Below are 12,061 nucleotides of genomic sequence, written 5' to 3'. Positions count from 1 at the left end.
TTTTTTTTTTTTTTTTTTGAGACATAGCCTCAAGCTGTCCCCCTGGGTAGAGTGCCATGGCATCACAACTCACAGCAACCTCCAGCTCCTGGACTCAAGCGAGTCTCCTGCCTCCGCCTCCCAAGTAGCTGGGACCACAGGTGCCCACCACAACACCTGGCTATTTTTTGGTTGCAGCCATCATTGTTGTTTGGTGGGCCCTGGGCTGGAATCGAACCCGCCACCTTAGGCATATGTAGCTGGCACCTTAGCCACTTGAGCCACAGGCGCCAAGCCAATTTTTCTATTTTCAAAAGAGACAAGGTCTCACTTTTGCTCAGGCTGGTCTTGAACTCCTGAGCTCAAGCAATACACCCACCTTTGCCTACTAGAGTGCCACCACATTAATTTTAACAATGTACTTTATTTAACCAAATATGTAAAACATATTATCATTTCAATATGATATTGATAATAAAATATTATTAGTGAGATGCTTAACATTCTTTTTTAGTGCTAAGTCTGAATATGGTGCATATTTTACACTTAAAGAGTACATCTCAGTTTAGATTCACCCACATTTCAACTGCTACATGTGGCCATTGTTCTGAACAATGTAGGTCTCTGTGTTTCATATTCCTATTTAAGGTTCTCCATCCCCAAAGTCCTTCAATGATAATAATTTAAACACACCATTAGTGACTTACTAGCTATCTTAGCTGACTTTTAGAAATCAAAGAATGGTATTTATTAGGTTATTCTTCTAGCTCAAACTTCTACACGTGTGATAACAATTTCTTCACCTGTCTGGACATCCACATATTATCAATGACATACAGGAGCCAAGTAACTATCACCTTTTTAGTCTGGCCTCAGACTGCGATACATAACAAGCAATGGCATGAATACTTTAAAAATATTTTTTAATTTGTATAATCTTTGAGTTTTTCCATCTCAGAAGAATGAGAAAGAAAATTTACCATGTAACTTTTAAGGGAGAAATCAAAAGCAGACGGATCTCCTGGGTATGGCCAGAACACAGAAATTAAAAAACAAATAAAAGAAAAATAAAACCAAAATCCACAAAAGAAAAATAAACAAAAACCTTTGGAAATACATGCACTGTAAATTCAGTTTTAAGTATAATAAAAAAACATTTCATTTCAGCATTACCTATCAAGTTTTACTGAAAATCACAAAGGCCCACCTTAGTGTGACTTCAAAAAAAGTATTTTGACCATAAGGAAATAATTGATTTCCCTTTGCATAAAAGTAAAATCCAGGGTAAGAGGCAAGAAATTACAGGAAGTTACTTGTGTCTGAGGAATGGGAATAGAGATTAAAAAAAAAAAAAACTTCCTTAACTCCAACCTAAACCCAGATCCCCATTATTCTAGAAATCCACCAGAGAAAACTGATGAGAACATGTTAATTAAAAATTTGCTAGAACAATTTGAATGTTATCCTAAAGAAAAGTGATGGCTATCCCAATTACCCTGATTTGATTATATGAATATATCAAATTATCATATGTACCCCCAAATATGTACATCTAGTATGTATCAAAAACAAAACAAAGAACAAACAGCACCCCCTAGTTGGCAGAAATCTCAGTAATTGTTCCTGTGCTCTATTACACAGTCCTTTAGTAGTCTGTCTGAAGAGGTGAATAGCTTCTACATATTCAGTATTTATAATACATATCCCTTTAAGGGAGAGTTATATCAAAAGCACTTTGGCAAACTCTATTAGAATCTGTGCAATCTTTTATTTACTAAATGCAATAATTATCACAAAAATTATTATCTGGTTGGGTGATAATGAACAGGATGGTGGAACTTTTGAAAAGTAACAAAGTTTCTGTTTTTTGTTTTTTAAGACAGAGTTTCATTATGTTGCTCTTGGTAGAGTGCGGTGGCATCACATCTCACAGCAACGTCAAACTCTCGGGCTTAAGGGATTCTCTTCCCTCAGCCTCCCAAGAAGCTGGGACTACAGACGCCTGCCCCAATGCCCGGCTATATTTTTTGTTGTAGTTGTCATTGGTGTTTAGCAGGCCCAGGCTGGGTTCAAACCCGCCAGCTCGGTGTATGTGGCCAGCGCCCTAACCATTGAGCTACTGTTGCCAAGCCATAAGTTTTGTTTTGTTTTGTTTTGTTTTTGAGACAGAGTCTCACTATGTTGCCCTCCATAGAGTATCATGGTGTCACAGCTCACAGCAACCTCAAATTCTTGGGCTTAAGGTGATTCTCTTGTCTCCGCCTCCCAAGTAGCTGGGACTATAGGCGCCTGCCACAATGCCTAGCTATTTTTTGGTTGTAGTTGTTGTTGTTTGGCAGGCCCAGGCTAGATTTGAACCCGCCAGCTCTGGTGTATGTGGCTGGTGCCCTAGCCACTGATCTACAGGCACCGAGCCAAGCCACAAGTTCTTACTCACGAAAAATCTCTAGCCAAGAATACAAGGCTAAAAATACTGGGGATCAAACCAGGTGATCATTAGTTCAGGTTTTGTTTTAAGACTCTGCATGAGAAAAATGAACGGAAGGATACACAAAAATATCAGTAGTGAATATTCTCTTTAAGTATGTGTGATTTTTTCTTTCTACTTTCACTAAGCACAAGTTTTCCTTTTAAAAGGGTACTTTTGAAGTTGTAACTCAAAGGATCTATAAGGAGAATAACATTATAGCTAATTGTTCAAACTGGGATAAAAGGATATTATTAATAATTATGCTAAGATAATAGGAATAAATTGGGGCTACCCTGGATAAATCAAGACATATGGCCACTCTACCTAGGCATTATCCTGTTTTTCTATTAATAATCTGTCATTACTGGTGAATTTGACGAATTAGTAAAGCTATGTACACTCATATAATACATTTTCTAGATGCCTTTAATTAACTAGTTAATTTTTTGGCAGGGATCCCATTTTCTATCATATGTCCTAACTGTACCTTTTCAAAAGACTAGTTTTTGTTTCAGTTAATCATAGAAAACTGGATACAACTGGATACAGCTGACCATGGTTTTTTTTTTTTTTAACAAAGGAATAGGGAATTAAAGACAAAAATATCACATAAAATAATTTAAATATATATGTGTACATGTGTATGCATGTATATGATACATATTCATTCCATAATCTAGGTAAGCCAAATATAGAAATGCTAAGGTCAAAGACGAAGCAAGGGAAAATAGTCAACAATAAAAAAATAGCTACTTTCTGGAGCACAGCAATTCTATTCTACAAGCAAGCTGGAAAAGGTAGAATATTGATAAGCAGACAGGGAGCAGGCATGGCAGCATAACACTGTTTATTTATGTTTTCAAATGGGTATATCTTAGAAGCCCTGGCCTCACAGTCTCGTTACATAAAATAAGATTCGGTGAAGAGTTGCCTTTTGTTTCAGAATAATTTGATTAAACATCGTTTACATGTACATGTTACTTATCTCAGAATTATTTTGTGACTAGTTTTTCCGTTACTGCTTCAAAAAAAGTTCAATAAAGCTAATTTCTATGCAGAAAAGCACTCTGTTTAAAAGTCAGAGCAACTCTTAACAGGATCACGTAAAGTCTTCTTTCTTTGGTTCTTTTCAAAACACACTGTAATTTTATAGTCAACTCAAACACATAAAATAAACGAGAAACTAAACTTAATTCACAAAGAGAAAAGTACTCATTAATTTATCTTTGGTGGATCCCAGAGGAGGCATTTATGGTTTTGATTCCAAAATAAATCTCTATTAGGAGCCTCAGAGCAGTAGCAGGGGAACCTATTTCAAGAAAGGACTTTAGGTAATAGTTAAGAAGGTCAAAGGATAAAAACAAGGATTTGTATCAGTCCTTGAAGGCAGATCCAAGTCAATTCTGAAGTCTGTGCTTTGTTTCAAAAACATTTACCAATCAGTACACTGTCTATGCACCCTTTAGCAGCCCAAAGGAAAACAGGGCAGTGAGGATATACCATCAAGCTAAGAGAGGCAGCATATATATGCTTTTAGGTTCCTCAAAGAGAAAAGGAAGGCTTATGCCTTTATTTCAAAAGGAAAATTATATGGGTAAAGTAATTGGCTCAGGTAAATTTTCAAAAAAATTTGGTAATAGGCAAATCCTTAAAGTCAATGAAAGAAGCCTTAAGAAAGATCAATTTCCTTTGCTTCACAATAATTCAATCAAATTACTTTCTTGTTAAGGAGCAAGTCCTCAATGCCTGATGAAAACTATACTGGGTGTCCAGTTGTTAGAGTCTAGGTAAGAATAATTTAAGTGCATATACTTAAAAACCAAAAAATGTTTAAACTACTACTTTAGATAAACAGTGTGGCCAATGATCTTCGTGTATTTATTTTATATTCATTTATCCATCTATAAACCACTGTCATTTCCCCACCTTGCAGCTAAAATGATCACAAAAATTAAATATTTAATAAAGTATTAGAAATCCATTGTGAGAAAATTACAAACATAAATAGTTTTATTGATTGCAATTTGAATAGACTTCACTTTAAAAAATACTTACCAAGTGCTGGAGAAAGTTCTGTATAGGCATATAAATCTTTTTTGTTTTAACTGAAAACCGGAAGCTTAGAGTATAATTATACCTCTTTAATAATTAACAAATAATTGCTATGGTCAGAATTAAAAACTTTTAGTGTTGATACATTCTATAAAGGAAGGGAATAATGAGTATTAGAACAGTGCATACATTTCTATGAGTACAGATGGGGCAAGAAGTATACACAACTCTATATATACTACATATATTATCAAGTCCCAAAGCATGGTGAATTAGGAGTATAAAATTGAAGCAAGGTAAATACTAGCTCATTTACGGGCTTTATTTTGTCTTTCTTCAAATTACATTCTTAGGAGATTTAATTGTAGCCAAGAGCTATTTTCAAAATTCAGTAGAGGTGATCAAATGAAAATTATTGCTCTAACCTTAAAAAAATCAAAGCTGAACTGAATGTAGCTATAGCAAGGTAAATATTTACTTCCTTGGTTGTGGCTGATTGTTTCTGTGGGGTGTATTTCATTTGTTGAGCAGTGAGAAAACCTTCAAATGAAACTTTCCAAATTCAAATATTTTTTCTCAACACTGTTGTTAAGACTTTGCCATTCTCTTGTTCCTAAATACATTGCTGCTTATTTTAACACGTAGAAATTCTAAACCATACAGGTAAGAACTTTAAAAAAAGTAAATTAATGGAGGGAAATGAATTTTAATAAAAAATTTCAGTTCTTAGATAGGACACATTTAGAAGAGAATACTTCTTATAAAGAAGAGAATTCTTTCTTATAAAAAAACTCATTGTATTTGTAATTTAATTGACTCTACATCCTATACACAGATCGCCTATCTGGGTATAACCTAAAGGAAAAACTTGGGTGATAGTAAATTCCTGCGTCACAACCCACTGTGTCAAAATTTATTCAAGAGATCAAGTCAATTAAATAACTGAAACATTAAATTTGTTCTAAGTATGCCACTTTGGAGTTATATTTTTAAAAGCTGAATTGTTCTGATGGAATTCACAATGGAATTCTCATTGAATTTCACTGTCTTCAGTCTTGGCTCTCTTCCTCTATAACTCTATAGATGCCTCTATAATTTGGCATCTTAGGCCAAATTTAAGGCTGATAACAGAACCATTAACTCCTATATCCTGTGTTACTTACTGTCACACTCTCCTCTCAAATTTCTCTGCTTCTTGACCCATTACTTTCCCAATATAATTAGTTTGGCCATGTGGTAGTTTATTTTTAAGAGATAATTTAACCCAAAGTGGATACTTGGGATACTTTTAGGCAGCCTTAACAAATAGCTTATGTTTTCCAAATACTTACTACTTAACATAAAACTCAAAAAGAACTCAAGCACACTTTATACTGAAATGAAACTTACCTTAGAGCCACGTTCATTAAAGATTATTTCTACATCTAGGATTTTGCCAAACTGCTGCAGAGACAAAAACAGCAACATTTATTTATGATCAGCTTTTTAGCTGTGTATTTTACTCTCTTCTGGAATAGGATGTTTTTGACTTTAGCATTTCTATTTGTTGGTTAAGTTCTAATACCAGTTTCTGGTTTTTCCTATCACTGAGCTGACAGTTTCTTCCTTTTCTCTCCTTTCTTAATACACTTATTCATGCATTATCCACCTTTGTGTGTGGAAAGCCGTTATCTGAAGATATTCGCTGTTAACCCACTATATACTTCTTCATGTAGACAAGACTGAGAATTTTCCTAACTACATCTCTAATTATTTTATATGTCTCAGTTGTAAAAAGCAAATCCTACTAAGTAGAATGATATACTATCAAAGGCTGTACACCCCTTGCTTTTTTTACTTATACAAGTAAACCATGCTCACTATATAAGAATTAAAAACTACAAAAAGGAAATGGGAAAACAGAAAATAAAGATCATCTGTAATCCTACCATCATAACATTATTTTAGTACACAGCCTTCCAGGTTTTCCCTCAGCCATACAGATATAAGCACCAGATATCAGACTCACTCTGTGTAGTGCTTGCTTTTTTTAAACTTAGCAATAGATTATAAACAACTATCTAATTCAACAAATATATGTGTGCATATGTTACCATTTCCACAGGTTAACTACTATTTACCACTTTAATATTTCTGTAATAAATATGAAGAATATTTTAAATAACAACTCTCTTTAATTATTTAAATATTTTAACATTTGGAAAAGCAAACAAAGCTAGAGACACAAAGCCTAAACTCCATTGTTAGGTAGTCAAGTAGCTGATAAGGGGTTACACAAAATATAACAATTAATTGGAGAAGGAGGGATATATGAGACAAAACTGTTTTAATCAATACTTGGGTAAACTGAATTGAAGGTTTGCATAAGCTCTAAATGTACAGGTATCCTTTTGGCTCATATTCCCCTCTGCATACTCAATTTTCTATCTCTCTTAGATTTCAAACCAGACTTTGGGTAAAGTGAAAAAAAAAATAAGACAAATGAAAAGAGGAAGATAGAAATCATGTTTTTCTATTAGACTGAATTGTTACATCTTTATCAAAATATATGTATTAAAATCCCAAATTTTCCAGAGTAAGACATCTGGGTTTGATTCCATTTTCATCACTTAATAGAAGAATAAAAAAAAAATCAAGGAAATAAGAAAATGCCTTATTTTTAAATAAGAGGGGATTATATTTATATGTCTATCCTATAAAACTAAGATTTGTAGGGTGCTTCAGAGTTTGTTTTATTTACATTTTCTACCGCATCCTTCTGGAGTAAGGACTACCTTGCTTTTTACAGCTAAAGGAAACAAGGCTAAAAGAATCTGTCAAGTTTACAGAGCTGAAATGAAGCATGGAATCCTTGCTCTTCACCAATGCTACTGCCTTAAGTGACAGAAACTAACCATGTGAGAAAATAAGCAACTAGGTATGCTTTGCAAGGCAAAAAATTATTTCTTTTGCACTTTATGCCTCATAGGAAAAGATTAATATATTTTAAGAAATCACTACCTGGTCTACACAGATTTTCAATGGACACGATTTTTTGGACTCAAGAGAAAACATACCTCTGTCAGATAAAAATGTACTACATTCTCTCTGACCTCCAGAGACTAAGATTCTCTGTTAGCTCTGACAATGCAACTGAGAACCTAATAACTCACACTCCAGGCAATGTTTTCTATGTAACCTAAGTCCTTTATGTTGCCCTTTATATTTTCTGTTGCTCTCTTTTCTATAGAGATGGAAAATAGACAGTTATCATTTTCTGAGTAGAAGCTCTTTACATACTTCAAGAACATCATTAAATCTCAGCTCTGGCCTTCTTTTCAGCACAGAATGTAATCTCGGTAGTCAGCTCTAAATGACAGAACTTTGCTCCAGTTTCTTGTTACCATCAAGTGGCCACAACCAAGATGTAATAGAGGGCATTAGCTTTCCTAACAAAGTACCAGGAAGCTATTCTAATGGAATTAAAAAAAAAAAACAAACACACCTATTGATTATCTCTCTTGACCAAGTTAAGAGTTGGGTCAAATTCAAACAAGCAATAACACACAGGCTCAGAAAAAATTAAGACTCTCAGCAGCTATTTACTTCCCAACAACTTGAATCTTTGCTATTATACTTTTTTAATGATGGTGATGTGAGGAGGAAGTAAATAGCTAAAAGAACACATCAGAGATAGAAAACCAATCTTCTACACTGAATTTTAGATAATGGTCTTGAGGTCTGAGTGTGAGCAAGAAAAAAAAACACAAAATATCGAGGTACTATCTGCTTCACAGATATTACTTCATTCAATTCATAACACTCTGAAACATAGACATTACTGTCCTTATTTTTATAGATATGATATGCAACCTCAAAAACGTTTCATGAATATCCCAAGTTTACACACAATTAGAATTTGATCACATGTTCTTTGATACCCAAATCCATACTTTTTTCACTTTAATGAGTCACATCTAAACCTCTATTTTCTACAATGTATCTTCTTAAGACATTGCAAAGGCTGAGTACAGTGGCAATAATGCACTCTTAAATCCAATTCCTTTGGTTCCTGCAGTTTAAAGGGTAAGATAAGGCAGTATTATGATGGGCTAATATGAAAGGCAAAGAAAAAGACCAAGAAGGTAACAGAATGAATAAGCAGGGTCTCTAAACTTATCTACACATTAGAATCACCTCGGAATCTTGTAAAATGCCTAAGCCCAACCTCCCTCCCAAGTCAATTAAATCAGAACCTCTGGATGTGGGCCAAAGGCATCAATATTTTTTAAGCTTTGCAGGTGATTTCCAATGTGCAGACAACTGAAATCACTGCTCTAAAAGAATGTGTATGACTGCTTTTTTAGGTGAAACTAAACAAATCATTGATATGTTTACTAAGTTAGGTGGGTGGGTTGGTGAGCAAGTGGGGTGACCATCTCATCTTGGTTTTAACATTGAAAGTCTCCTGTCACAAGAAACCCCTCAGAGTCTGCAAACTGGGTCCTATGGTCACTTTAAGTGACAACCTGCAAAGTCAAGTCGGAGTACATGGGGTGACAGAAAAAAGCATCTAAAGACTGATGAAAATCCTGATTTACCTCAGGATCCTTCTCAATTTATTTGTAGTTTAATCCCATAGTACTAATTACTAACAACATGTTTGGTGGATCAAATTCTATTTTTAAATGTAAAATCCATGAAAAGACTTCAGAGACTTACCCCAAACATCTGCCGGAGGTCAGGGTCCCGGAAGCGGAAAGGAATATTAGAGACATGCAGCCGTTTTGGGGTAGATTTACTCTCTGAATTTTCACTACTTTGCGTCTGTGACTGCTGGCCATCTGTCTGTGCTCCACCTTCTGTCTGCTAAGCAAAGTAATGAACACTTGAAAAATAAACACAATTACTTCACAAGAATCATGTAAAATATTTTAAATCTTCTCCCACTGAATCATTCCCAGACAGGGTATCTTTAAACAAAAATTATAGATGCCCCTTCAAGGAAAAAAAAAGATGTTATCCAAGATGTTATCTATGTTACAAATGCTATAGTCTATAAAATTTTTTTTTGGTCTTTGAGTATGTATAATACATTAACAAAATGGAAGATAATGGACACAGAAACCTTAAGTGACTTGCCTAAGATCACATGGAGATACTATAATTGAAAATGTAAAAATAGTATCTTTATTCTTAGTAGAGCTTTCTATTTTTGAGATCTTTCTATTTTGAAAATAGAGAGTCTGTTGTACTTAGTTATGGGGGTCACTACATTTTTTGGTCTATTATCTCAGACTCTCTCAAGGAAATGAAATAAAAGAATATTTTTGCAAATTCATTCTCTCAATTAGTTCTAGAGTTTGCTACTACCAGTTTGCCAAAGTATTAATATGATGATATTATTATGAAGAGAAGAAATCTAGCGACAAAGAGCAATTTGCTTGAAAACTGAAGAAGCTTCTCAAACAAATCTGTACTCTTCCCCCTTAACTTATGCAATTCCAACTAACATTAGTTTAGGGGAATCCATTCTTCTGTAGCCCAAAGCAAAGAACATTTAGAGATCTAACCAGCAATTTAAGAACCTTATATTTTTACTATTCCCTATGAAGTACATGCCAAAGCAGACAGCTTACCTAACTGATTAAACCAACATACTTTTAAAACAAGAATGGAACTTTCTGTTTTTACTCTCTCAATCAAGATAAAACTAAGTTCCTAACAGATTCTTCTGGGAGACACAGTATGGATCCCCTCCTCTTTGACTATTGCAATGTTCATGCTAACAGAAGCTGTGAATCAGAGATACTTTAGGCTCAGGAATGTTAGTAACCATCTTGAAATGAAGTTTGAAACTTTAAAATATAAAAGATAATCAGGAACAAACTCCAAATGAATACTAGCTTTTTAAGTGTCAAGCTAAGTGATAGGAGCTTTTTATCTTATTCCATTCAGGCCTTGCAGATGGCTTAATGTGCAATGATTCATGTGATATCAAAATAGCAGAAAAGGGAAGAGCTACAAAGCAATGTTCTGTAAGAGTGTAAGATCTTCAGTCATCGATCTGGGCACAATACAGATTAACAAAACAAATTCCATTCAAAGATGAAACTCACTAAGTTACTAAAACAGCATCAGGGACACCAGCATGCAGGCAAAGCAATAAGCATCAATTACAACTAATGCTCATTAAGCACCTTCAACTTGCCGCTCACATCTCACAGCTGGATCACATAACTCTCACTTTAAAACTACCCGATCTGATCTGTGAGATGATGTACTCCTCCAAGAAAAGTTAAAAAAAAAAAAAAAAACACAAAACACTGATTCTACAAGCTCCAAGCCACAGTTTTATATATAACTTTACAGAGGGTACCTTTTAAGAAAGGAAAAACACTGTATTAAATTTGTAAGACTCAAGTCACGTTTGATTTCTGTAATTACAAGGGGTGCTCAATGTGACTTAACTCACTTTTGTTACTGGTATATACTGAGTATTATAATTTTAATACAGTTTTTTCCTTTCTTAAAATATGTATACTTTTTTTGGCACCCTCTGTATATGGAGTCCATGTAACCTGTCATAGTGTATGTGAAGTGGCAAGATAAAAGAAAACCAATGATTACTTTAAAGTATGGTGCTCAAGGTACTTCTTACCTGTTTTGTTTCTTTACCTTTATTTACAAAATATTTGTTACAATTATCTTGATAGTTCTGTGCTCCTCTGAAGACACAATTTAAGGTCAGAAGCCAGACTGGTTAATCTTACAGTATGTGGTGGACACTCATATTTTTTAAAAGTATGAAATGCTTAATTCTAGGGAGATCTGATAAGTGGAAAAAGTGAATTATCATTTCCAAAATTCTGAAGTCTTCTGATCTAATGTAATTTTTAAATTGAGGTTTAATATACATAGGTAAAAATAACATCAGATCAGAAGCTGGGCTGGATTTTAAAAAATGAACAAATCCTAAGCATTGAGCTGAATGAATTTTCACAAAGAAAGCAGACCCATGTAACCATCAAATTAGATCAAGACACAGGATTGCAGGGGAACCCTTGGGGCCTACTCCAGTCACTGTTCCTCTGCCAAAAGCTCACCACTATCTGGACTTCCAACTCCACAGATTATTTTTGCCGTTTTAAACTTAATTAAAACAATGGGTGAATCATACTCTTTTTCATCTGGTTTCTTTCCCACATTGTATTTATGTAACATACACACATATTGATGTAATTTATCCATTCTTATTCCATTGTATAAACACAGAATTACTTACTGCTTCCAATTTTGTCTATTCAGAATAATGTTCCTTTGAACATTCTTATCTACATGTCTTGATACACACAACCAAGTATTTCTGTTGGGAAATAAAAGTATATATCTAGGAGTGCATTTGCTATGTCAAGGATATGTGTATATTCAGCCTTAACAATACTGCCAGTTCTCTAAGTGACTCTACTAACATTTATACTCCCATCAACTGTGTGTAACAGTTGCAACTGTTTGTAATATTTTCATTTTCATCTTAACTGTTCTGGTTAGTGCCATCATATTTTTTTTTTTTTTTTTTTT

General features: G+C 34.2%; 1 protein-coding gene and 1 long non-coding RNA gene across 7 annotated transcripts in view; both read right to left on the bottom strand.

Annotated features, from left to right (window-relative positions):
- The window catches only part of RBFOX2 (RNA binding fox-1 homolog 2), a 293,952-nt gene that overhangs the window by 38,256 nt on the left and 243,635 nt on the right, over positions 1-12,061 (bottom strand). For 4 of the 6 annotated variants that reach the window (XR_002771638.1, XM_023509355.1, XM_023509358.1 and 1 more), the window contains exons 4-5: positions 9,203-9,349; positions 5,891-5,944 (exon numbers count right to left, since the gene is read on the bottom strand). Coding sequence is in view for 5 of the 6 variants with exons in the window: in XM_023509355.1 (XP_023365123.1) it covers positions 5,891-5,944; positions 9,203-9,349 (201 nt within the window). In the remaining variant the exon portion in view is untranslated. The remainder of the gene's footprint in view (positions 1-5,890; positions 5,945-9,202; positions 9,350-12,061) is intronic. The other 2 variants (XM_023509354.1, XM_023509356.1) reach the window with 1 other exon arrangement.
- Positions 10,103-12,061, bottom strand: part of LOC105886369 — a 12,860-nt gene continuing 10,901 nt past the window's right edge. Inside the window, exon 3 of the long non-coding RNA XR_001160991.1 lies at positions 10,103-10,114. This is a non-coding gene — a long non-coding RNA (uncharacterized LOC105886369). The remainder of the gene's footprint in view (positions 10,115-12,061) is intronic.

The sequence above is a fragment of the Otolemur garnettii genome, unplaced genomic scaffold, assembly GCF_000181295.1.
Source record: "Otolemur garnettii isolate 467f Iridium unplaced genomic scaffold, OtoGar3 scaffold00007, whole genome shotgun sequence".
Lineage (NCBI taxonomy): Eukaryota > Metazoa > Chordata > Mammalia > Primates > Galagidae > Otolemur > Otolemur garnettii.
Note: the sequence above shows the minus strand (reverse complement) of the source record. Positions and strands in the feature narration are given on the sequence as shown.